At 43.9% G+C, this 27,990-nt stretch overlaps 1 protein-coding gene across 1 annotated transcript; it reads right to left on the bottom strand.

Annotated features, from left to right (window-relative positions):
- Positions 1-84: 84 nt before the first annotated feature.
- LOC143767614 (oocyte zinc finger protein XlCOF8.4-like) lies at positions 85-27,916 on the bottom strand. The gene is made up of 7 exons (XM_077256051.1): positions 27,883-27,916; positions 6,774-6,923; positions 6,465-6,644; positions 6,258-6,381; positions 6,077-6,174; positions 5,771-5,861; positions 85-1,425 (listed from the first exon to the last, which is right to left on the bottom strand). Exons 1-7 carry the CDS (start codon positions 27,907-27,909, stop codon positions 608-610), a joined length of 1,488 nt encoding a protein of 495 aa, XP_077112166.1. The 5' UTR covers positions 27,910-27,916; the 3' UTR covers positions 85-607.
- Positions 27,917-27,990: the final 74 nt, after the last annotated feature.

A 27,990-nucleotide genomic window follows, 5' to 3' on the forward strand; every position in this document is an offset into this window, starting at 1 on the left:
TATAGTTTGAAGTCTGGGATCTGCCTATATGTGGCTAGTTTTCTGAATGTTTCGGATAACATTATACATGATTTTAGTTTTTTTGTCTAGTCTCGCTTGAATATAGTTCAATATTAAATAGTCTCCTGATGAGTCGTCTTTGGTGAGAAAGATGAAACCCATAGAAATGAGAAGCTTGGAGAGTGAGTGTGTATACGTCACCTCACCCTATATACTGAGACGTGGGGTATATGTTTTTTCTATTAGTCACCTTCTGACTAACCTTCAGGGGGTGAATTATGGGTATAGTTTTACATTTGAAATTAATAAAGTTTAGTTTTATCTTTTTGTCAGCAAAAATGAGGAATGACAAGAGACAACCGATTTAAGAAGATCCAATTTTGGTTAAAACTATTCCAACATTATGAACGTAAAAATGGCTTCTTCCCTATGTGACATCTCTGATGTTAATTAAGAGTTGGTATCCAATAAAATATTTCCCACATTAAGAAAATGAAAAAGGCTTCTCCCTTGTGTGACTTCTCTGATGTCTAACAAGATGCGCTTTCCGGTTAAAACATTTCCCACATTCTGAACAGGAAAAAGGCTTCTCCCCTGTGTGGGTTCTCTAGTGGCTATCAAGATGTGCTTTCCGGTAAAAACATTTCCCACATTCTGAACATGAAAAAGGCTTTTCCCCTGTGTGACTGCTCTGATGTCTAACAAGACGCTCTTTCCGGTTAAAACATTTTCCACATTCTGAACATGAAAAAGGCTTCTCCCCTGTGTGAGATTTCTGGTGACTAACAAGATTTGATTTCTGGTTAAAACATTTTCCACATTCTGAACAGGAAAAAGCCTTCTCCCCTGTGTGAGTTTTCTGGTGACTAATAAGATGTGGTTTCTGGTTAAAACATTTCCCACATTCTGCACAGGAAAAAGGCTTCTCCCCCGTGTGACTGCTCTGATGTCTAACAAGAACCGATTTCCGGTTAAAATATTTCCCACATTCTGAACAGGAAAAAGGCTTCTCCCCCGTGTGACTGCTCTGATGTCTAACAAGAACCGATTTCCAGTTAAAATATTTCCCACATTCTGAACAGAAAAAAGGCTTCTCCCCTGTGTGACTTCTCTGGTGACTAACAAGAGCATTTTTCCAGTTAAAACATTTCCCACATTCTGAACATGAAAATGACTTCTTTTCTTTAGGAGCAGTTTGTTTTTGAATGCCTCTTTTGTGACTTTGATTTTCCTTAGTAGTCGGTAAGGAATCAGAAGATGGGACCTGTTTTAAAGGATCAGATGACAGATCTTTGCTGTGAATGGATGATGTTATATCTGGGGTAACAGCAATCACTTCAGTTGCATCTTGTAGGACCTCAAGATCATCAGATTTAAAAATTGAAGATGTCAGCTGTCCCTCTGATCTCCTGGTACAGTCATCAACTAAGATAAAAAACAATTATTATTTTTTAATAAAATATCCTTGAGTTTTACATTTTTGAACATTTCTACTTAAACTGTCCATACAAATGGCAAGCTATGTAAAAAACTGTAATTATTTACCAAGACAATGACAGTTCACAGTCTAATAGAAAACCTTATTGGATGAACCAGTAGTGCATGGTGTTCAACTGCTTGTTCATTCTGCCTCCCAAATATCGAATAAAAAGAAACCAAACAATGTTATGTAGGCAAAAATAATACCAATTCTCATCTCACAAAAAACAAGTCCCCACTAGGGTCCATCATCTGTCAATGGAAAAACAGAGGTTCCCACACTATTAGTGGCTCAAAGACTGTTGAAAAGCAACAGAGTTTCTATAAACCAATCCAGCAAAATCCGCTCTCACTTCTGAGTCTTGCAGTGTGCTCAAACAACATTTAGTATCCTTGTATTTAGCAATATTATAGTGAGAAGAATCCACTTAATTTGCGGTGTGTGTGTCTCCTGGAGCACAATCTGGTCACTAAATGTTGGATAATAAAATGGCAAATGTGTAATTTTCACTATCCAACAGGGTGGATAAAAATCAATGTTTTTTTAAAAAAATAAAAAAAATCGGATTTTTTTTATTTAAATCGGATTTTTTTGATTTAAATCGGATTTTTTTCAATAAACTGCTTTTTGAGGAAAATATTTTACCATCCAAAGGTTCTTCCATCATGAGATAAAGCTGAGTTGTTTAACTCAGTAGAATAAAGGCTGTATATGTGTAACATTCACAATGCCATGCTCTTCCAGAGGTTTCTGTAGGATGCTGACTATCCAACAAGTTTGGGCATGTCAACTGAATGGAAAAAGAAACTAAACCAAAAGTGAAACCAAGCTAGAAGTGTGGAATTAAAGGGGCAGTATGAACAAAATGTGGAGGCTATTAATAGTTCATACAATTAAGACATGCTGCTTTTAAACACCTACCTATTGCCATATAGTAAAACAAAAAAGATTTTTACTTACTTTGGGGTCCCCCCCTCACCCTGGCGTTAGATCGTTGCCCCTAGTTTCGTCCGTGTAACTATGGGCGCACATGCGCACTGCTCTCACTTCTCATTTTAATCGTGATTTATATTAAAAAAAACCTTTTGATTTAAATCAGTGATTTAAATCATGATTAAAATCATGATTTAAATCGATCCGATTTAAATAGAAAAAAATCTTTTGATTTAAATCGTGATTTAAATCATGATTTAAATCGGCGTGATTTAAATCAATCCACCCTGCTATCCAACATCCACTGGATATTAATTTCCCGAAAATGTCTGTGGAGTCAAAATATTCATTCCTCCTACACACGTGGTCAAAATTGTTGGTACCCCTTGTTTAATGACAGAAAATCCCACATTGGTCACAGAAATAACTTGAATCTGACAAAAGTAATAATAAATAAAAAATCTATAAAAATGAACAAATGAAAGTCAGACATTGCTTTTCAACCATGCTTCCACAGAATTAAAAAAAAATAAAGCTCATGAAATAGGCCTGGACAGAAATGATGGTACCCTTAACTTAATATTTTGTTGCACAACCTTTTGAGGCAATTACTGCAAACAAACGATTTCTGTAACTGTCAATGAGACTTCTGCACCTCTGGACAGATATTTTGTCCCACTCCTCAACAGCAAACTGCTCCAGTTGTCTCATGTTTTAATGTTGCCTATTCCAGATGGCATGTTTCAGCTCTTTCCAAAGATGCTCAATAGGATTTAAGTCAGGGCTCAAAGAAGGCCAATTCAGAATAGTCCAATGTTTTCCTCTTAGCCGTTCTTGGGTGTTTTTAGCTGTGTGTTTTGGGTCATTATTCTGTTGCAATGCCCATGACCTGTGACTGTGACCAAGCTTTCTGACACTGGGCAGCACTTTTCTCTCTAGAATCCCTTGATAGTCTTGAGATTTCATTGTACCTTGCACAGATTGTAGACACCATGTGCCAGATGCAGCAAAGCAGCCCCAGAATATAACAGAGCCTCCTCCATGTTTTACAGTAGGGACAGTGTTCTTTTCTTGGTATGCTTCATTTTTTAAATCTGTGAACATAGAGCTGATGTACCTTTCCAAAAAGTACCATTTTTGTCGCATCTGCCCGTAGGACATTCTCCCAAGCTTTGTGTCTTGTCAGCGTGTAGTTTGGCAAATTCCAGTCTGGCTTTTTATGATTTTTTTTCAACAATGGTGTCCTCCTTGTTCGTCTCTCATGAAGTCCACTTTGAAGCAGTATACAATAGCAAGTGTGGATTAAATCCGCGCTGCCGCAATAATGATGAGGTTCCGGTTGATAGTAGAATTAAAACAGTGGTTTATTCAAAGCGTTTCAGGGCTCTTATGGCCCCTTCTTCAGGAATTACCACATACAAGGACAGTGTGCTTACAATGTTTAAGTATATGTCAGATTCAAAAAACGGCGCCAAACAATCAAATGACGTCTAATGTCAAAGTTCATGGAAAACAGACTATTAACAAATCTTTATACCAGGGAAATTCTCATATAATCAGTCATATTTATTAAAGATTACTCTGTTAATTACGAATCTATTCTTCGTTTGCAGGGTTTTAAGAAAAAGAAAAAATATAAAAAGAAAAAATGAACAAAAAAAACACATGAAACAACTTGAGCTGAAAGGATTTCGTCAAGAACCTGTGAAGTAGAGTGTTCAAACACCGGAATCGGCTGCGAAGAGCACAGGCTACTGAGTCTAACCATAAATTTTCTGGGATTTATTAGGTGATTAGTGTTTCCTTGTTAGGTTGAATTACCACTGTGAACTATAATTAAAATATCCTTTTTATTATTTGTCTTAAAAAAAATGTGTTATTAAAATATTATGATTAAATTGTGTGCATTGTTTAATTATTAACAATGCACACAATTTCATCATAATAATATTTTATATTATATATAGAAAAAAAAAAAAAATATATATATATATATATATATATATATATATATATATATATATATATATATACACACAGTCATATGAAAAAGTTTGGGCACCCCTATTAATCTTAAGCTTAATATTTTATAAAAATAGTTTTTTTTTGCAACAGCTATTTCAGTTTCATACATCTAATAGCTGTTGGACACAGTAATGTTTCTGCCTTGAAATGAGGTTTATTGTACTAACAGAAAATGTGCAATCTGCATTCAAACAAAATTTGACAGGTGCATAAGTATGGGCACCCTTATTTTCTTATTTTTAAATACTCCGACCTACTTTTTACTGACTTGCTAAAGCACTTTTTTTTGTTTTGTAACCTCATTGAGCTTTGAACTTCATAGCTAGGTGTATGCAATCCTGAGAAAAGCTACTTAAAGTGGCCACTTGCAAGTTGTTCTCCTGTTTGAATCTCCTCTGAAGAGTGGCATCATGGGCTTCTCAAAACAACTGTCAAATGATCTGAAAACAAAGATTATTCAACATAGTTGTTCAGGGGAAGGATACAAAAAGCTGTCTCAGAGGTTTAACCTGTCAATTTCCACTGTGAGGAACATAGTAAGGAAATGGAAGAACACAGGTACAGTTCTTGTTAAGGCCAGAAGTGGCAGGCCAAGAAAAACATCAGAAAGTCAGAGAAGAAGAATGGTGAGATCAGTCAAGGACAATCCTCAGACCATCTCCAGAGAGCTGCAGCATCAACTTGCTGCAGATGGAGTCACTGTGCATCGGTCAACTATGTGAGTATACAGGCCCACTCACTGATTCCAAGATTGTAGACACCTGTGATGCTAATTAGTGGACACACCTTGATTTAACATGTCCCTTTTGTCACATTATTTTCAGGGGTATCATTATTTCTGTCCAGGCCTATTTCATGAGTTTTTGTTTTGTACAGATATTCACACTTGGCCCTCACTGCAAATTTAATGTTGTAAATCATAAACACAAAGTTTGGCCAGAAAGACAGGACCTGGTCTTGTAGGGACCATATGAGCACATTCAGCAGCACAGAAGGGGAGAAGGTAGATTCATCCAATAAGATATCAGGGAACTAAGAAGCCAACAGCATCATTACGCTCCGATTTCTGATCTTATCAGCACATTCTACGTACGCTGTTGTTTGACTTTGTAGTTTACAGATCTGGGCAGGTAACGGTCAGAGTCTTCAAATCCCAGGGGGTAGGTGGATCCTCCAGCTTGTAAGTTCTATAGAAAAGGGCTGTGGTCTAAAGGCAAAATGGTGATCATGGTACTACTGCCGGACTACACCACCGTTAACACCGTTAAAGCAGCCACAGCCAGTGACTGAGAAGAATCTGTGACTTCTCTGCATTTAGTGGTTAACACTCACCTGGGTAGTCATATGTAGGAATCTCCTCTTTACACCACTCATCACCCCTCACATATATGGCTATAGTATTAATATGGGTCAGATCTTTACCCTGAAAAAAAATATTGTAAAAGTCACAGACAGATGGAGAAGTCACATCTATGATCAGCTCTAATCCTGCCATCTCCACCGCTCTCATTACACAAGTATAAAACATATAATACTGGTGGATAAAACAAGACTGAGCACAAGACCTTCACAGCCGTCTACACATCATAGGGGAGATCTCATGACACCTTCTCTCCATAACCTTCTCTCCTTCTCTACCTGATGATCCTGAGGAGGACTGGGATCTTCTTGTTTACAGTCCTGTGGAAGAAGAGGACGGGGACAGCTCTCTGGTGTTGTCCTCTTACTGGACAGATCTGGAGGAAATACATACAGGGACTGAATTCATTCTTTACATACAGAAAATTATAGTCCGTGTGTATTTAGTCCTGTCTATTACCTGGTAATGTGAGGGGCTGGGGAACCTCCATTATGATATTCTTGTACAGATCCTTGTGTCCTTTTAAATACTCCCACTCCTCCATAGAGAAATAGACAGCAACATCCTGACACCTTATAGGAACCTGACACATACAATGATACCGTCATCCCCCCGATCCCTTCATAGTGTTACTGTATAATGTCCCAGCATTCCCAGCAGTGTCACCTCTCCAGTCAGCAGCTCAATCATCATGTAGATGAGTTCTAGGATCTTCTCGTCATTGATGTCCTCATGTATCAGTAGGTGAGGTGGAGGTCCCGTGATTGGGTTCAAGGGTCTTCCCCATCTCTCAGACACAGGATCCTGACAGCGTTCACTAGAGGTCTTCTTCACTACTGTGTAATCCTGGTTATGGAGAGACACATTAATAAATCTCAATACAGACATTTCAAGAGTCCTCACCTCTCCAGTTCTGTCCATCTGTTATTCCCATAGATAAGAATGATGTAATGTGACGTCATCAGAATCTCTCACCTCTCCAGTAAGCCGGAAGATGATCTCTAGGGTGAGGTGTAATATCCTCTCCGCCATCTTTTCTCTGTCCATATGCATCTTTGATGGGTATACCAGGAAAATTCTCTTTTGTAGAAGATCTTCACTTAGAGGATCCGATATTGTAGAGATCTGAATGAGAAGAAGATGAGCCAATGTAACATCATAAAAATCCTGTGTAATAATACAATTACTGGAGATAATAAGGGAAACATATGAGGAGATTTATTATTTTACAGTATTTAGTTTTCTTCTTTACATCTACTAATAAAATCTATATATTTAGGCCACAGACAACAAGCAGTTTCTTCCTCGGAGTCGGCAGCTGAATACGTTTCTCATAGACTCATCTTCCATAACGCTAATTCTCGTCTCATTTACCGACACTGGAACCGGCATTAGCAATACTGCAGGAGATATTCATTACACGTGACAGGAGAAATAACTACTTCATGATGAGGACGACATCTTCATCTTCTACTACGGCTCTAGAAACATATTTGGCCAGAGTCCATCACTGACTCCATCCCCACCGGCCGTCTATATGAAGGTTTCCAGTCTTCCCTGCACTGTAATCTTCTATCACGTTAGATCTCATGTCTGATTCACACACAGAAGTTTGAGGCTTTTATAAAAGCTTTTTTATAAGAACATCAAGACAGTAGTTATTTGATTTCAATGTCTCCATGTAGGCTTCCATATATTACATGAAAAACACAAAAAAAAGTGTGAAAATATTTAAAACATAATTATAGTGAAGCACTCACCCATTTTAGAAGATACTTCAGTCCTTTTTAATTTTCATTTGATTCAGGACAATGACAAAAAGTGCAACAGTGCTAGCAGCATGGCGGCAGGTGCAGTGATTTCCAAAAAGAAGACATGATGGACAATGAACGTTTCAGACTTAATTTGCGCTTCTAGTGGTCCATGTTCCACTGATCTATGAACATGGACCAGTAGAAGAACTGAAGTATCTTCTAAAAGGGGTGAGTGATGACTTTCTCCATTCCGATTTCTTGAATACAAAAATAATATTGAGGATGGTGGTACTGTGAGATCATTTTACGGTGTGCGGGGACCAAAAAAGGGGCATCATACAATGAGAGTAATTCATGTTTCCGTGGTTCCCATCTTTCATAGTTGGGTCGTTTATATCCATCAGTTGAAAAGAAACAAAACCATTGGAATTCTTACAAGGAGGCAACAGAAAAAACTCTAATATAATATTTTTATAACAACCCCACAATCTGTGACTCTTCAGGGTAAATCGCTCTCTCACCATTGGATTAGAGCTGATACTATGAAGCTAAAGTGACTAAACAGACTTTCTGTCACATCCATAAAGGGGCACCTTTACGTGTTTGTCAGAACTGTCTGAGGATTATTAGTGGTGATAGTTTCCCCCAATTAGAAGGGACACCTGTGGATATTGGGGTCTTTACCTGCTGTTTATTAACCCCTTTACCCCCAAGGGTGGTTTGCACGTTAATGACCGGGCCAATTTTTAAAATTCTGACCACTGTCCCTTTATGAGGTTATAACTCTGGAACGCTTCAACGGATCCCAGTGATTTTGACACTGTTTTCTCGTGACATATTGTACTTCATGATAGTGGTAAAATTTCCTTGATATTACCTGCATTTATTTGTAAAAAAAACATAATTTTGGGAAAATTTTGAAAATTTCGCAATTTTCCAACTTTGAATTTTTATGCCTTTAAATCACAGAGTTATGTCACACAAAATACTTAAAAAGTAACATTTCCCACATGTGTACTTTACATCAGCACAATTTTAGAACCAATATTTTATTTTGTTAGGGAGGTTTAAGGATTAAAATTTGATCAGCAATTTCTCATTTTTACATCACAATTTTTTTTTTAGGGACTACATCACATTTGAAGTCACTTTGAGGGGTCTATATGATAGAAAATACCCAAGTGTGACACCATTCTAAAAACTGCACCCCTCAAGGTGCTCAAAACCACATTCAAAAAGTTTATTAACCCTTCAGGTGTTTCACAGGAATTTTTGGAATGTTTAAAAAAAAAAAAAAAAAAAAAAGAACATTTAACTTTTTTTCACAAAAAATTTACTTTAGCTCCAATTTGTTTTATTTTACCAAGGGTAACAGCAGAAATTGGACCCCAAAAGTTGTTGTACAATTTGTTCTGAGTATGCTGATACCCCATATGTGGGGGTAAACCACTGTTTGGGCACATGGTAGAGCTCAGAAAGGAAGGAGCGCAATTTGACTTTTCAATGCAAAATTGACTGGAATTGAGATAGGACGCCATGTCGCGTTTGGAGAGCCCCTGATGTGCCTAAACATTGAAACCCCCAACAAGTGACACCATTTTGGAAAGTAGACCACCCAAGGAACTTATCTAGATATAGGGTGAGCACTTTGACCCAACAAGTGCTTCACAGAAGTTGATAATGTAGAGCTGTAAAAATAAAAAATCATGTTTTTTCACAAAAATGATCTTTTCGCTCCTAATTTTTAATTTTTCCAAGGATAACAGAAGAAATTGGACCCCAAAAGTTGTTGTCCAATTTGTCCTGAGTATGCTGATACCCCATATGTGGGGGTTAACCCCTGTTTGGGCGCATGGCAGAGCTCGGAAGGGAAGGAGCGCAATTTGACTTTTCAATACAAAATTGACTGGAATTGAGATAGGACGCCATGTCGAGTTTGGAGAGCTCCTGATGTGCCTAAACAATGAAAACCCGCACAAGTGACACCATTTTGAAAATTAGACCACCTAAGGAACTTATCTAGATTTGTGGTGAGCACTTTGACCCACCAAGTGCTTCACAGAAGTTGATAATGTAGAGCCGTAAAAATAAAAAATCATAATGTTTCACAAAAATGATTTTTTCGCCCCCAATTTTTTATTTTCCAAGGGTAACAGAAGAAGTTGGACCCCAAAAGTTGTTGTGCAATTTGTCCTGAGTACGCTGACACCCCATATGTGGAAGAAAACTACTCTTTGGGCGCATGGCAGAGCTTGGAAGGGAAGGCGTGCCGTTCGGAATGCAGACTTAGATGGAATGGTGAACAGCATCACATTGCGTTTGCAGAGCCCCTGATGTACCTAAACAATAGAAACCCCCCACAAGTGACCCCATATTGAAAGCTAGACCCCCCAAGGAACTTATCTAGATGTGTTGTGAGAACTTTTAACCCCCAAGTGTTTCACTACAGTTTATAACGCAGAGTCGTGAAAATAAAATATCATTTTTTTCCCACAAAAATGATTTTTTAGCCCCACAAATTTTTATTTTCCCTAGGGTAACCAGAGAAATTGGACCCCTAAAGTTGCTGTTAAATTTGTCCTGAGTACGCTGATACCCCATATGTTGGGGTAAACCCCTGTTTTGGCGCACAGGAGAGCTCGGAAGGGAAGGAGCACTGTTTTACTTTTTCAACGCAGAATTGGCTGGAATGGAGATGGGACACCATGTCGCTTTTGGAGAGCCCCTAATGTTCCTAAACAGTGGAAACCCGCCAACTCAAACGGAAACCCTAACCCAAACACACCCCTAACCCTAATCCCAACCCTAGCCATAACCCTAACCACACCCCTAACCCAAACATGCCCCTAACCCTAATCCCAACCACATCCCTAACCCCAACACACCCCTAACCCTAATCCCAACACTAACCACACCCCTAACTCCAACACACCCCTAACCCTAATCCCAACCATATCCCTAACCACACCCCTAACCCCGACACACCCCTAACCCCAACCGTAAATGTAATCCAAACCCTAACCCTAACTTTAGCCCCAACCCTAACTGTAGCCCTAACTTTAGACCCAACCCTAACCCTTACTTTAGCCCCAACCCTAACCCTAACTTTAGCCCCAACCCTAACCCTAACTGTAGCCCCAACCCTAACCCTAACTGTAGCCCCAACCCTAATCCCAACACTGACCCTAATCCTAACCCTAACCTTAACCCCAACCCTAATCCTAACTTTAGCCCCAACCCTAACCCTAATGGGAAAATGGAAATAAATAAATTTTTAAAATGTTATTATTTTTCCCTAACTAAGGGGGTGATGAAGGGGGGTTCGATTAACTGTTATAGTGGGTTTTTTAGCGGATTTTTATGATTGGCAGCTGTCACACACTAAAAGACACTTTTTATTACAAAAAATAGTTTTGTGTCTACACATTTTGAGAGCTATAATTTTTGCATATTTTGGTCCACAGAGTCTTGTGAGGTCTTGTTTTTTTGCGTGACGAGTTGACTTTTTTATTGGTACCATTTTCGTGCACGTGACATTTTTTGATCGCTTTGTATTCCGATTTTTGTGAGGCAGAATGAACAAAAACCAGCAATTCGTGAATTTCTTTTGGGGGGGGGTGTTTATACCTTTCCACGTTTGATAACATTGATTAAGCAGTTTTATTCTTCGGGTCAGTACAATTACAGCAATACCTCATTTATATCATTTTTTTATGTTTTGGCGCTTTTATACGATAAAATAGATTTTATATAAAAAATAATTATTTTTGCATCGCTTTATTCTGAAGACTATAACTTTTAAATTTTTTTGCTGATGATGCTGTATTGCAGCTCTTTTTTGCGGGACAAGATGACATTTTCAGCGGTACCATGTTTTTTAATATCCCACTTTTTGATCACGTGTTATTCCAGTTTTTGTTAAGTGGTATGATAATAAAATGTTGTAAATATATATATTTTTACTTCTTTACATTGCCCCAGGGGGGGGACATGACTGTATAGTGTCAGATCGCTGATCTGACACTTTGCAGTGCGCTGTGTCAGATCAGCGATCTGACAGGCATTGCAGGAGGCTTGCAGGTGCCTGCTCTGAGCAGGCGCTTGCAAACCACCTCCCTGCAGGACCCAAAAGGCCCCCCGTGGCCATTTGGGATCCGGGCCTGCAGGGAGGAGGAGGCAGGAGACCCTCGGAGCAACGCGATCACATCTCATGTTTGATCGCAGTGTTCCGGGGGTTAATGTGCCAGGAGCGGTCCGTCACCACTCCTGGCACATAGTGCCAGATGTCAGCTGCGATAGTCAGTTGACACCCGGCGGCGATCGGCCGCGCTCCCCCCGTGAGTGCGGCTGATCGCATATGACGTACTATCCAATCGAGGGTCAGATAGGCCCAGGTCACCTCGACGGGATAGTACGTCTAAGGTCAAAGAGGGGTTAATAAACATTATCCTATACACAAGCTCCATACATTACACGTGTAAAGCAATACTTGCACAGACATCCCCAGGGTTTTGAAAGATAAAATAAAAATGGCCCATTCGTCAAGACGGTATTCACCAGAGGAGGCATACGCTTTCCTTGCCTCCAAGACGGATTCAGCCAGTGAGGAAGATCCCACATTCCTTTAGTCCTCCTCCTCCTCATCTAGTTAGGAAGGAACCCCAACAAGGCACCCTAGGACCCAGGCAACACCTCCAACAATCCATCCTATATAGACTCCATCTCCCGAAAATTATCAGCCCGTCATTCCGGATTTGATCAGCAGCTCAGGAATCAAGTTTCACACCTCTGGCCTCACTGAAATTGAATTCTTTAAATTATTTCTCAGTGAGGAAATAATAAATCTTATGTTGTCCCAGACAAACTTGTATGCCCATCTATTTTTCACCCCAAATCCCACATCATCATACGCCAGATGGACCTCTGTAAAGGCAGCAGAGATGATAACATTTTGGGGAACTGTGCTGCATATGGGCATAATCCGAAAACAAGATCTTTGGCAATACTGGAGTACTGATATTGTCTACAGTACCGATATTCTGTATGTCCATGACAAGGACTCGATTTGAAGAGATCCAAAAATGATTGCATTATAATGATAATGCGCAGTGTCCTCCCCGAGACGATCTGAACTTTGATCGTCTATATAAAATTCGGGCCGGTAGTTGAACACTTCAGCAGAAAATTTGCTAAGGCATATAACCTCCAAAGGGACTTCACTATAAATGAATCTCTGGTTCATTTCAAAGGGAGGGTAAAATTTCAACAATACCTGCCCAGTAAGAGGTCCAGGTATGGAATTAAACTGTACAAACTGTACGAGAGTATCCTAGGGTAAACACACAGATTTAGGGTCTACAAAGGAAAAGACACCCAGATTACCCCCCTGAATGCCACCCTGTCCTGGGGGTAAGTGTGAAAATGGTGTGGGAATTGATGCACCCACTGCTGGATAAGGGTTATCACCTCTACATTGATAACTTTCACACCAGCATCCCCCTCTTCAAGACCCTCTCTGCAGAGGTAATGTTGCCTGCGGCGCCATGTGAAAAAATCAGAGAAGCCTGCCTAAGCCACTAATTGAGCAAACGCAGAGAAAAGGCGAAAGCTGAGCCCAATGAAGCGACAACATAATAGTGGTCAATTATAAGGACAAAAGGGATGTCCTTATCTTCACCATGATACCCTGTGACAACAGCTTCCTTGTCACTGTTCGTGGTACCACAACACAAGTCCCAAAGCCAGATTGTAACTTGGATTATAATCGGTACATGGGTGATGCAGAACTCTCAGTTCAGATCCTCAAACCCTACAGTGCCAAAAGAAAAGCCAAAGTATGGTACAAAAAATTGGCTGTGCACATTGTATAGATGACGTGATGCAGCCAGACAGTAACAGTAACGCCAGCAGCCAACATGGCTACGGCATTACTGTGTATGGCGGGCAATCCCCGCATGTTTATTGGCTGGGAACTGGAGCACGGCGCTCCATCACCTGCGATACTCCAGTAACAAGCTTGTCCGAGCTCCCAATGCCTGATCGAGTAGTGGAGAGCGGCTCACTCATCAGTAGTATCTACATTATTGTGCTGGAGCAGAAATAGGAGAGAAATAATTGCATTTTGTGAGAACTTCTTTGGGCTTCTGTCTTCTCATCCTGCAGGTGTCTGAATGGATCTAATGTGGGCTTGGGAACCAGCTAAGCCGCATTCTGTCCACAGCTGTTATGCAGTAGTGTAGCTACCGGGGGGGGGGGCAGAGGGGGTGGTTGCTCCGGGCCCCGTGCTCTGTGGGGGCCCACCCGGAGTTACGCTACTGTAACTGTATTGGCGTGCGCAGTGCAGGGACAATCGATCTTCCAGCTCTGCCACCCGGCCACTATGGGGCCCTTGAGCAGGCGGGGGGCCTGGTGCCAGCAGTGGGCCCCCCTGCCCGTCATCGCAAGTTCAACTGTATCGGCTAGATTCTGATACAGCTAACCACATTGATAAGAGAACGAGCATTATGCTCCTTCTCCCATTATCCCCCTCTCAGTGTCTGATATCACTAACGCCGACAGTGACAGGGGGTCATGATGACATCACTGCCGGGCTCCCACTGTCCGGAGATGTGTGGGCGCTCAGAGCAGCGGAGGAACCAGGAAGAAAGGGGAGTATTGGTTTAATTTTTTAATGGGGCTGAATTATGCTATAAAGGCTGCCTATGGGGGTGCATTGTATTAAGGGTTGCATTATACTATAGAGGCTACCTATGCAGGTGTATTATATTAAGGGCTGCATTATACTATAGAGGCTGCCTATGGAGTGGATTATATTAGAGGCTGAATCATGCTATTGAGGCTGCCTATGGGGGTGCCTTACATTAGGGGCTGAATTATGCTATAAAGTCTACCTATGGGGGTGCATTATATTAGGGGCTGAATTATGCTAGAGGCTACCTATGGGGGTGCATTATATTAGGGGCTGAATTATAATATAGAGGCTGCCTATGGGGGTGAATTATATTAGGTGCTGCTTTATGCTATAGAGGCTGCCTATGGGGGTACATTATATTAACGGCCGCATTATGCTATAGAGGCTGCCTATGGGGATGCATTATATTAAGGGCTGCATTATGCTAGCGGCTGCCCATGGGGTTGCATTATATTAAAGGTTGCATTATGTTATAGAGGCTGCCTATGGGGGTGCATTATATTAAGGGCTGCATTATACTATAGAGGCTGCCTATGGTGGTGCATTATATTGGGGGATGAAATATGCTATAGAGGCTGCCTATAGGAATGCATTAGGGGCTGAATTATGCTATAGAAGCTGCCTATGGGGGGATGCATTATACTATAGAGGCTGCCTATGGAGGTGATTTATATTAAAGGCTGCATTATGCTATAGAGGCTGCCTATGGGCTGCATCATGCTATAGAGGCTGCCTATGGGGGTGAATTATATTAAGGGCTGCTGTTATGAACTATACCTTTTGGCTCCCTCTTGTGGTCACTAGCGGTATGGCTCTTGATTCTCTTTCCCCAGGTTGGTAGTCACCTGGTTCGTTAAGACTCTGGGTGTTCCTATTTAAACTTCCTGGATTCTTAGTCCATTGCCTGGCATCAATGTAATCAGTCCTTGTCTGGTTGCTCTTGTCTACTGGTCCTGATTTTTGCAACATAAGCTAAGTCCTGCTTTCTTGTTTTTTGTTTATTTGTATAATTCTGTTTTTTGTCCAGCTTGTTCATAATGTGATTCCTGATTTTGCTGGAAGCTCTAAGGGGGCTGATATTCTCCCCCCATACCGTTAGTCGGTACGGGGGTTCTTGGATATTCAGCGTGGATATTTTTGTAGGGTTTTTTGCTGACCACATAAGTCCGCTTTCTATATTTCTGCTATTATTTAGTGGGCCTCTCTTTGCTGAATCTAGTTCATACTTACGTTTGTCCTTTCCTCTTACCTCACCGTTATTATTTGTTGGGGCCTGTATCTACTTTGGGGTACCTTTCTCTTGAGGCAAGTGAGGTCTGTATTTTCTCTGAAAGGGTTAGTTAGATCTCCGGCTGGCGCGAGACGTCTAGAACCAACGTAGGTACGTTCCCCGGCTGCTATTAGTTGTGGGCTAGGATCAGGTATGTGGTCAGCTCAGTTACCACCTCCCTATGAGCTAGTTTTTTGTTTGCAGACTTTGCTGAAGACCTTGAGATCCTCTGCCATTAGGATCACAACAGGCTGCATTGTACTATAGAGGCTGCCTATGGGGGTGCATTATACTATAGAGGCTGCTTATGAGGGTGCATTATATTGGGGGCTGAATTATGCTATAGAGGCTGCCTATGGGGGTGCATTATATTAAGGGCTGCATTATACTATAGAAGCTGCCTATGCGGGTGCGTTATATTAGAGGCTGAATTATGCTATAGAGGCTGCCTATGGGGGTGAATTATATTGGGGGCTGAATTATGCCATAGAGGCTGCCTGTGGGGGTGAACTATATTAGGGGCTGAATTATACTATAGAGGCTGCATATGGGGTTGCATTATTTTAGGGGCTGAATTACACTATAGAGGCTGCCTATGGGGTGCATTATATTAGGGGCTGAATTATGCTATATAGGCTGCCTATGGGGTGCATTATATTAGGGGCTGAATAATGCTATAGAGGTTGCTTATCGGGTTGCATTATATTAAGGGCTGCATTATACTATAGAGGCTGACTATGCGGGTATATTATATTAGTGGCTGAATTATACTATAGAGGCTGCATATGGGGGTGCATTATATTAGGGGCTGAATTATGCTATAGAGGCTGTCTATAGGGGTGTATTAGGGGTTGCATTATGCTATAGAGGCTGCCTATGGGGGTGCATTATATTAGGGGGTGCATTATGCTATAAAGGCTGCCTATGGGGTGCATTATATTTGGGGCTGCAATATGCTATAGAAGCTGCCTATGGGGGTGCATTATATTTGGGGCTGCAATATACTATAGAGGCGGCCTATGGGGGTGCATTATATTAGGGGGTGCATTATGCAATAGAAGCTGCCTATGTGGTTGCATTATATTTGGGGCTGCAATATACTATAGAGGCTGCCTATGGGGGTGCATTATATTAAAGGGAACATGTCACCAGGTTTGGCCATTAAGAGATACGGCCATCACCTTTCAGGGATTATCTACAGCATTCTATAATGCTGTATATCTGCCCCCAACCCGATCTGTAAGAGAAGAAAAATAACTTTTATTATACTCACCTGCGGGGCGGTCTGGTCCGAGGGGTGACTGTTGTGAATTTGCTTTTTGCTCCCTCTAGTGGTTACTAGTTTTTTGACTCTGGTTTTTCTGTCATTCCTTTTATCCGCACCTGGGTCGTTAGTTAGGGGTGTTGCTATATAAGCTCCCTGGACCTTCAGTTCAATGCCTGGCAACGTAGTTATCAGAGCTAGTCTGCTGTGCTCTTGTCTACTGATCCTGGTTCCAGTTATATCAGCTAAGTCTGCCTTTTGTTTTTTGCTATTTGTTTTGGTTTTGTATTTTTGTCCAGCTTGTTCCAAATCTATATCCTGACCTTTGCTGGAAGCTCTAGGGGGCTGGTGTTCTCCCCCCGGACCGTTAGACGGTTCGGGGGTTCTTGAATTTCCAGTGTGGATTTTGATAGGGTTTTTGTTGACCATATAAGTTACCTTTCTTTATTCTGCTATCAGTAAGCGGGCCTCTCTGTGCTAAACCTGGTTCATTTCTGTGTTTGTCATTTCCTCTTACCTCACCGTCATTATTTGTGGGGGGCTTCTATCCAGCTTTGGGGTCCCCTTCTCTGGAGGCAAGAAAGGTCTTTGTTTTCCTCTACTAGGGGTAGCTAGATTCTCCGGCTGGCGCGTGTCATCTAGAATCAACGTAGGAATGATCCCCGGCTACTTCTAGTGTTGGCGTTAGGAGTAGATATATGGTCAACCCAGTTACCACTGCCCTATGAGCTGGATTTTTGTATTCTGCAGACTTCCACGTTCCTCTGAGACCCTCGCCATTGGGGTCATAACAGTTTGCCAGGCCAGTATTAAATGTTTAATGCATTGCAGAAGAGAGATTATAAGAAAGAAGATTCTGAGTTTTTTTTTTTTCTTTCTTTTCCCCTTTACCTCAGAGTGGCTTAAGCTTGCTGCAGACATGAATGTCCAGACCTTGATTACAAGTGTGGACCAGCTGGCTACTCGTGTGCAGGGCATACAAGACTATGTTATCAGAAATCCTAGGTCAGAACCTAAAATACCGATTCCTGAACTGTTTTCCGGAGACAGGTTTAAGTTTAGGAATTTCGTGAATAATTGTAAATTGTTTTTGTCCCTGAGACCCTGTTCATCTGGAGATTCTGCTCAGCAAGTAAAAATTGTTATTTCGTTCTTACGGGGCGACCCTCAGGATTGGGCTTTTTCGCTGGCGCCAGAAGATCCGGCATTGGCTGATCTTGATGCGTTTTTTCTGGCGCTCGGTTTACTTTATGAGGAACCCAATCTTGAGATTCAGGCAGAAAAGGCCTTGCTGGCTATGGCTCAGGGGCAGGACGAGGCTGAAGTGTATTGCCAAAAATTTCGGAAATGGTCCGTGCTGACACATTGGAACGAGTGTGCACTGGCCGCTAATTTTAGAAATGGCCTTTCTGAAGCCATTAAGAATGTTATGGTGGGTTTTCCCATTCCCACAGGTCTGAATGATACTATGGCACTGGCTATTCAAATTGACCGGCGGTTGCGGGAGCGCAAAACCGCAAATTCCCTCATGTTGTTGTCTGAACAGACACCTAATTCGGTGCAATGTGATAGAAAAACCGCAAATTCCCTCATGGTGTTGTCTGAACAGACACCTGATTTAATGCAATGTGATAGAATCCTGACTAGAAATGAGCGGAAAATTCATAGACGCCAGAATGGCTTGTGCTACTACTGTGGTGATTCTACACATGTTATCTCAGCATGCTCTAAACGTATAGCTAAGGTTGTTAGTCCTGTCACCGTTGGTAATTTGCAACCTAAATTTATTCTGTCTGTAACTTTGATTTGCTCACTGTCATCTTATCCTGTCATGGCGTTTGTAGATTCAGGTGCTGCCCTGAGTCTCATGGATCTCTCATTTGCTAAGCGCTGTGGTTTTACTCTTGAACCATTAGAAAATCCTATTCCTCTTAGGGGTATTGATGCTACACCATTGGCAGCAAATAAACCGCAGTATTGGACACAGGTTACCATGTGCATGACTCCTGAACACCGCGAGGTGATACGTTTCCTGGTTTTACATAAAATGCATGATTTGGTTGTTTTAGGGCTGCCATGGTTACAGACCCATAATCCAGTCCTGGACTGGAAGGCTATGTCAGTCTCAAGTTGGGGCTGTCGTGGTATTCATGAGGATTCCCTGCCTGTGTCTATTGCTTCTTCTACGCCTTCGGAAGTTCCGGAGTATTTGTCTGATTATCAGGATGACTTCAGTGAGTCTGAGTCCAGTGCACTGCCTCCTCATAGGGACTGTGACTGTGCTATAGATTTGATCCCGGGCAGTAAATTTCCTAAGGGAAGACTGTTTAATCTGTCGGTACCTGAACATACCGCTATGCGTTCATATATCAAGGAATCTCTGGAGAAAAGACATATTCGTCCGTCTTCTTCCCCTCTTGGTGCGGGATTCTTTTTTGTGGCAAAAAAGGACGGATCTTTGAGACCTTGTATTGATTATCGGCTTTTGAATAAGATCACTGTCAAATTTCAGTATCCTTTACCGCTGTTGTCTGACTTGTTTGCCCGGATTAAGGGTGCCAAGTGGTTCACCAAGATAGACCTTCGTGGTGCGTACAACCTTGTGCGCATTAAGCAAGGTGATGAATGGAAAACCGCATTCAATACGCCCGAAGGTCATTTTGAGTACTTAGTGATGCCTTTTGGGCTCTCCAATGCGCCTTCAGTTTTTCAGTCCTTTATGCATGACATTTTCCGGAAGTATCTGGATAAATTTTTGATTGTTTATCTGGATGATATTTTGTTTTTTTCTGATAATTGGGATTCGCATGTGGAGCAGGTCAGGTTGGTCTTTAAAATTTTGCGTGAAAATTCTTTGTTTGTCAAGGGCTCAAAGTGTCTCTTTGGTGTACAGAAGGTTCCCTTTTTGGGGTTCATTTTTTCCCCTTCTGCTGTGGAGATGGACCCAGTCAAGGTCCGAGCTATTCTTGATTGGACTCAGCCCTCGTCAGTTAAGAGTCTTCAGAAGTTCTTGGGCTTCGCTAACTTCTACCGTCGTTTTATCGCTAATTTTTCTAGCATTGTGAAACCTTTGACGGATATGACCAAGAAGGGCTCCGATGTAGCTAACTGGGCTCCTGCTGCCGTGGAGGCTTTCCAGGAGTTGAAACGCCGGTTTACTTCGGCGCCTGTTTTGTGCCAGCCTGACGTCTCACTTCCCTTTCAGGTTGAGGTGGATGCTTCGGAGATTGGGGCAGGGGCCGTTTTGTCGCAGAGAGGCCCTGGTTGCTCTGTTATGAAACCTTGTGCCTTTTTCTCTAGGAAGTTTTCGCCTGCCGAGCGAAATTATGATGTGGGCAATCGGGAGTTGTTGGCCATGAAATGGGCATTTGAGGAGTGGCGTCATTGGCTCGAGGGTGCTAAGCATCGTGTGGTGGTCTTGACTGATCACAAAAATCTGATGTATCTCGAGTCTGCTAAACGCCTTAATCCGAGACAGGCCCGCTGGTCATTGTTTTTCTCCCGCTTTGATTTTGTTGTCTCGTATTTACCAGGTTCAAAGAATGTGAAGGCCGATGCTCTTTTTAGGAGCTTTGTGCCTGATGCTCCTGGAGTCACTGATCCTGTTGGTATTCTTAAAGATGGAGTTATCTTGTCAGCTATTTCTCCGGATCTGCGACGTGTGTTGCAGAGATTTCAGGCTGATAGGCCTGAGTCTTGTCCACCTGACAGACTGTTTGTCCCGGATAAGTGGACCAGCAGAGTCATTTCCGAGGTTCATTCCTCGGTGTTGGCAGGTCACCCGGGAATTTTTGGCACCAGAGATCTGGTGGCCAGGTCCTTTTGGTGGCCTTCCTTGTCAAGGGATGTGCGGTCATTTGTGCAGTCCTGTGGGACTTGTGCTCGAGCTAAGCCTTGCTGTTCTCGTGCCAGCGGTTTGCTCTTGCCCTTGCCTGTCCCGAAGAGACCTTGGACACATATCTCCATGGATTTCATTTCTGATCTTCCGCTATCTCAGGGCATGTCCGTTATCTGGGTGATATGTGATCGCTTCTCCAAGATGGTCCATTTGGTTCCTTTGCCTAAGCTGCCTTCCTCTTCCGATCTGGTTCCTGTGTTTTTCCAGAACGTGGTTCGTTTGCACGGCATCCCTGAGAATATTGTGTCAGACAGAGGATCCCAGTTCGTTTCCAGGTTCTGGCGATCCTTTTGTAGTAGGATGGGCATTGATTTGTCGTTTTCGTCTGCTTTCCATCCTCAGACTAATGGACAGACGGAGCGAACCAATCAGACTTTGGAGGCTTATTTGAGGTGTTTTGTCTCTGCTGATCAGGACGATTGGGTGACATTCTTGCCGTTGGCTGAGTTTGCCCTTAATAATCGGGCTAGTTCCGCCACCTTGGTTTCGCCTTTTTTCTGCAACTCTGGTTTCCATCCTCGCTTTTCTTCGGGTCATGTGGAGCCTTCTGACTGTCCTGGGGTGGATTCTGTGGTGGATAGGTTGCAGCAGATCTGGAATCATGTGGTGGACAACTTGAAGTTGTCACAGGAGAAGGCTCAGCGCTTTGCCAACCGCCGTCGCGGTGTGGGTCCCCGACTACGCGTTGGGGATTTGGTATGGCTTTCTTCCCGCTTTGTTCCTATGAAGGTCTCCTCTCCCAAATTTAAACCTCGTTTTATTGGGCCTTACAAGATATTGGAAATCCTTAATCCTGTATCTTTTCGTCTGGATCTTCCTGTGTCGTTTGCTATTCACAATGTATTTCATAGGTCCTTGTTGCGGCGGTACATTGTGCCTGTAGTTCCTTCTGCTGAGCCTCCTGCTCCGGTGTTGGTTGAGGGCGAGTTGGAGTACGTGGTGGAGAAGATCTTGGATTCTCGCCTCTCCAGGCGGAGGCTTCAGTACCTGGTCAAGTGGAAGGGCTATGGTCAGGAGGATAATTCCTGGGTGGTCGCCTCTGATGTTCATGCGGCCGATTTAGTTCGTGCCTTTCATGCCGCTCATCCTGATCGCCCTGGTGGTCGTGGTGAGGGTTCGGTGACCCCTCACTAAGGGGGGGGGTACTGTTGTGAATTTGCTTTTTGCTCCCTCTAGTGGTTACTAGTTTTTTGACTCTGGTTTTTCTGTCATTCCTTTTATCCGCACCTGGGTCGTTAGTTAGGGGTGTTGCTATATAAGCTCCCTGGACCTTCAGTTCAATGCCTGGCAACGTAGTTATCAGAGCTAGTCTGCTGTGCTCTTGTCTACTGATCCTGGTTCCAGTTATATCAGCTAAGTCTGCCTTTTGTTTTTTGCTATTTGTTTTGGTTTTGTATTTTTGTCCAGCTTGTTCCAAATCTATATCCTGACCTTTGCTGGAAGCTCTAGGGGGCTGGTGTTCTCCCCCCGGACCGTTAGACGGTTCGGGGGTTCTTGAATTTCCAGTGTGGATTTTGATAGGGTTTTTGTTGACCATATAAGTTACCTTTCTTTATTCTGCTATCAGTAAGCGGGCCTCTCTGTGCTAAACCTGGTTCATTTCTGTGTTTGTCATTTCCTCTTACCTCACCGTCATTATTTGTGGGGGGCTTCTATCCAGCTTTGGGGTCCCCTTCTCTGGAGGCAAGAAAGGTCTTTGTTTTCCTCTACTAGGGGTAGCTAGATTCTCCGGCTGGCGCGTGTCATCTAGAATCAACGTAGGAATGATCCCCGGCTACTTCTAGTGTTGGCGTTAGGAGTAGATATATGGTCAACCCAGTTACCACTGCCCTATGAGCTGGATTTTTGTATTCTGCAGACTTCCACGTTCCTCTGAGACCCTCGCCATTGGGGTCATAACAGGTGACGCTCATCTTGTTCCAGTGCCTCCCATCTTCTTATTATCACCGTCCTCCTGCTTGCTTCATGTGGATGATGCCTCATTTCATCATCCACACAGGCTCCCCGGCATCGTGCTCCTGCGCAGGCGTACTTATCTGCCCTGTTGAGGGCAGAGCAAAGTACTGCAGTGCGCAGATGCCGGGGCTCTTTGACTTGCGACATCCCTCAGACTGGTCTTTTACTTCTCTTAAAGGTCAGGTTGGGGGCAGATATACAGCATTATAGAATGCTGTATATCAGCCCTGAAAGGTGATGGCCGTAACTTATATAGGCCAAAACTGGTGACAGGTTCCCTTTAAGGGCTGCATTATACCATAGAGTCTGCCTATGGGGAGTGTATTATACTATATAGAATCTGCCTATGGAGAGTGTGTTATACTATATAGAGTCTGCCTAATAGGGCGCTGCATTATACTATAGAGTCTGCCTATGGAGAGTGCAATATACCATATGGAGGCCTATGGGGAGTGCATTATACTATACTATACTGAGGATCGTCTGGTGCATTATACTATATGGAGGCTATCTAGGTTGCCATCATACAGTGTGGAGATTACACTGTTGGAGCTATCAAACCATTTGGGGGATACTAAGGGGTCAGTATATATATAGTGAGGGGGCATTATCTACTATACAATTGTCTAAGGGTCACTTCTGTCTCTCTGTCTGTCTTTCTGTCTGTCTGTAATGGAAATCCCAAGTCGCTGACTGGTCACGGCAAAGTGGCCACGACCAATCAGCGACGGGCACAGTCCGGCGGCGAAATGGCCGCTCCCTACTCCCCTGCCATCAGTGCCCGCTCCATACTCCCCTCCAGTCCGCGCTCACACAGGGTTAATGGCAGCGTTAACGGACCGCGTTATGCTGCGGTGTAACGCACTCCGTTAACGCTGCTATTAACCCTGTGTGACCAACTTTTTACTATTGATGCTGCCTATGCAGCATCAATAGTAAAAAGATCTAATGGTAAAAATAATTAAACAAAATAAAAAATCATTATATACTCACATTCCGTCGGCCCCCGGATCCAGCCAAGACCTCCGGTGACCAGTCCATGCATTGCGGTCTCACGGGATGATGACATAGCGGCCTCGGCTGGATCCAGGGGCCGACGGAGGGTGAGTATATAGCTATTTTTTATTTTAATTCTTTTTTGAACAGGGATATGGTGTCCACATTGCAATATACTACGTGGCCTGTGTTATATACTGCATGGGCAGTGTTATATACTACGTCTCTGTGCTATACACTACGTGGCTGTGCTATATACTACGTGGCTGTGCTATATACTACGTGGCTGTGCTATATACTACATGACTGTGCAATATATTACGTGGCTGTGCAATATACTACGTGGCTGTGCAATATATTACGTGGCTGTGCAATATACTACGTGGCTGTGCAATATACTACGTGGCTGTGCAATATACTATGTGTCTGTGCTATATACTACGTGTCTGTGCTATATACTACGTGGCTGGGCAATATACTACGTGGCTGGGCAATATACTATGTGTCAGAGCTATATACTACGTGGCTGGGCAATATACTATGTGTCTGTGCTATATACTACGTGCCTGTGCTATATACTACGTGGCTGGGCAATATACTACGTGGCTGGACAATATACTACATGGCTGTGCTATATACTACGTGGCCCGTGCTATATGCTACGTGGCCCGTGCTATATGCTACGTGCCTGTGCTATATACTACATGAGCTGTGTTATATACTATGTGGACTGTGTTATATGCTACTTGGCTGTGCTATATTTCTCTGCTGTATCTGTGCATCATGAATCGTGGTATGTGTTAAAGAGGGGGGCCCACTGAGACTTCTTTCGCCCGGGGCCCTCAAAAACCTGGAGCCAGCCCTGGCTTCACTGATTGGTCACGCCCGGCCATGAACAATCAGCGACAGGCGCAGTCCGCCCACGAATTGGGTGGAAGTTGAAAAACGCTTGGCTAATAGGTCACGGCCGGCCGGCCGAATCCTGTGTATAAATTGCATTATTCTGAAAACTTCATAAATAAACTACATACATATTCTAGAATACCCGATGCATTAGAATCGGGCCACCATCTAGTACTGTGTATAAGAGAGCATGATACTGTGTATAGGGGAGCTGTACAGGGGGGAGACTCGGGATATTATAAAATGTAAAGTGGGCACTTAGGCCGGGTTCACACTGCGTTCAGTATCTCCGTTAAACGGACGTTACACCGCGTAGTCCGTTAACGCCGCCATTGAATGCAATGTCGGACGCATTGCTAGCGCACACCCACAATGGTCGTGCGTTAGCGATGTGCTGTCATTGAGTGACGGACCCGAGACACGGGCTGCAGCGTTTCCGGGTCCGTCACTGCTAGCGCAGATGGAGCTAGCAGATGCTCCATCTGCGCTAGCGCTGTGCCAAAGTCGGCACTTGCGTTAGCGCAGTCCGTTTAACGTATGCGTTGAACGGACTGCACTAACGGAATGTGAACCTAGCCTTACTGTTATAGGGGAACTCAGGTTACTGTGACTGTCAAAGGGGCACATAGGGAGCATTAATACTTTCTAGGGGGCAAAATGTGGGCAGTGTTTTCTAGAGCACTTGCACCTGCCATTGCTGTATTCTAGAGGGGTGCTTTAGAATTCAGAGGTCACAGGGAACCACACAGCAGGTGCAGTAATACAGACACATACGGCAGCAGCGGCTCAGTATTGGGGTATCAGGTGCAGTAATAGGGGCACATACGGCAGCAGAGGCTCAGTATTGGGGTATCAGGTGCAGTAATAGGGACACATACGGCAGCAGCGGCTCAGTATTGGGGTATCAGGTGCAGTAATAGGGGCACATACAGCAGCAGTGGCTCAGTATTGGGGTATCAGGTGCAGTAATAGGGACACATACGGCAGCAGCGGCTCAGTATTGGGGTATCAGGTGCAGTAACAGGGACACATACGGCAGCAGCGGCTCAGTATTGGGGTATCAGGTGTAGTAATAGGGGCACATACAGCAGCAGTGGCTCAGTATTAGGGTACCAGGGGCAGTAATAGGGTCACATACGACAGCAGCGGCTCAGTATTGGGGTATCAGGTGCAGTAATAGGGACACATACGGCAGCAGCGGCTCAGTATTGGGGTATCAGGAGCAGTAATAGGGACACATACGGCAGCAGCGGCTCAGTATTGGGGTATCAGGTGCAGTAATAGGGACACATACGGCAGCAGCTGCTCAGTATTGGGGTATCAGGGGCAGTAATAGGGACACATACGGCAGCAGCGGCTCAGTATTGGGGTATCAGGTGCAGTAATAGGGACACATACGGCAGCAGCGGCTCAGTATTGGGGTATCAGGTGCAGTAACAGGGACACATACGGCAGCAGCGGCTCAGTATTGGGGTATCAGGTGTAGTAATAGGGGCACATACAGCAGCAGTGGCTCAGTATTAGGGTACCAGGGGCAGTAATAGGGTCACATACGACAGCAGCGGCTCAGTATTGGGGTATCAGGTGCAGTAATAGGGACACATACGGCAGCAGCGGCTCAGTATTGGGGTATCAGGAGCAGTAATAGGGACACATACGGCAGCAGCGGCTCAGTATTGGGGTATCAGGTGCAGTAATAGGGACACATACGGCAGCAGCTGCTCAGTATTGGGGTATCAGGGGCAGTAATAGGGACACATACGGCAGCAGCGGCTCAGTATTGGGGTATCAGGTGCAGTAATAGGGACACATACGGCAGCAGCGGCTCAGTATTGGGGTATCAGGGGCAGTAATAGGGACACATACGGCAGCAGCGGCTCAGTATTGGGGTATCAGGTGCAGTAATAGGGACACATACGGCAGCAGCGGCTCAGTATTGGGGTATCAGGGGCAGTAATAGGGACACATACGGCAGCAGCGGTTCAGTATTGGGGTATCAGGTGCAGTAATAGGGACACATACGGCAGCAGCGGCTCAGTATTGGGGTATCAGGTGTAGTAATAGGGACACATACGGCAGCAGCGGCTCAGTATTGGGGTATCAGGGGCAGTAATAGGGACACATACGGCAGCAGCGGCTCAGTATTGGGGTATCAGGTGCAGTAATAGGGACACATACGGCAGCAGCGGCTCAGTATTGGGGTATCAGGGGCAGTAATAGGGACACATACGGCAGCAGCGGCTCAGTATTGGGGTATCAGGTGCAGTAATAGGGACACATACGGCAGCAGCGGCTCAGTATTGGGGTATCAGGGGCAGTAATAGGGACACATACGGCAGCAGCGGCTCAGTATTGGGGTATCAGGTGCAGTAATAGGGACACATACGGCAGCAGCGGCTCAGTATTGGGGTATCAGGTGCAGTAATAGGGACACATACGGCAGCAGTGGCTCAGTATTGGGGTATCAGGTGCAGTAATAGGGACACATACGGCAGCAGCGGCTCAGTATTGGGGTATCAGGTGCAGTAATAGGGACACATACGGCAGCAGCGGCTCAGTATTGGGGTATCAGGGGCAGTAATAGGGACACATACGGCAGCAGCGGCTCAGTATTGGGGTATCAGGTGCAGTAATAGGGACACATACGGCAGCAGCGGCTCAGTATTGGGGTATCAGGTGCAGTAATAGGGACACATACGGCAGCAGTGGCTCAGTATTGGGGTATCAGGTGCAGTAATAGGGACACATACGGCAGCAGCGGCTCAGTATTGGGGTATCAGGGGCAGTAATAGGGTCACATATGGCAGCAGCGGCTCAGTATTGGGATATCAGCAGGATGAGGAGTTTGTGCAGGTTGGGAATAGATGGTGATGGGGCTGGAATGTGAGAAGTGAAATGTGTCTTTGTTGTATTCTCTGCATCCGAGTCCTGGGTGGAGAAGTCGTCATGTCGGTCTGGGCCAGATGGAAAAGACGGGAAAAGTGAACGATTCCATCAGAAAGATCAGCAGTAAGTCACCATCTGTAACTGTGCTGTGATCTCTTATATGTTCTGTAGGGCTGGTATCTACCACTGACCATATGGCGGTAATATCAGTGCTGGTCTTTATATAGAGATTATTTTCAGCAACGTCACCTGCTGAGGTTCTCCTCCACTATTAGGGGCTTCACCCAGCTGTAGTCAAGGTTACCTTGCCACTCAGAAGCTTTGCCCCCCCCCCCCCCCGAACCAAAACCCTAGCTACACCTATATGTTACCTCACTGTTCACACCACACAGAGACCCCAAAAGAGCCTCAGTGCTGAAGGGGTTAATGTCCCCCGCACCCAGTAATGGGGAATCTCTCCACCTACCTCCACCTGCAGAGACACACTCCACATACATGGCTTTTCTGTGCGCACAGGACCTGTGATGAGGTCACAGGAGGGGAGGAGTCAGGGGTCACATGATCAGGGGCCTCA

This window comes from Ranitomeya variabilis, chromosome 4 (genome assembly GCF_051348905.1).
Source record: "Ranitomeya variabilis isolate aRanVar5 chromosome 4, aRanVar5.hap1, whole genome shotgun sequence".
NCBI lineage: Eukaryota > Metazoa > Chordata > Amphibia > Anura > Dendrobatidae > Ranitomeya > Ranitomeya variabilis.

Excerpts from the sequence above, each read along its gene's own strand:
- LOC143767614 (XM_077256051.1), bottom strand. The coding sequence starts at position 27,909 with ATGTGGAGTGTGTCTCTGCAGGTGGAG. Across the intron at positions 6,924-27,882 it reads GTGTGTCTCTGCAGGTGGAG|ATCTCTACAATATCGGATCC; the intron begins GTAGGTGGAGAG and ends CTTCTCATTCAG. Across the intron at positions 1,426-5,770 it reads TCCTACATATGACTACCCAG|TTGATGACTGTACCAGGAGA; the intron begins GTGAGTGTTAAC and ends TTTTTATCTTAG.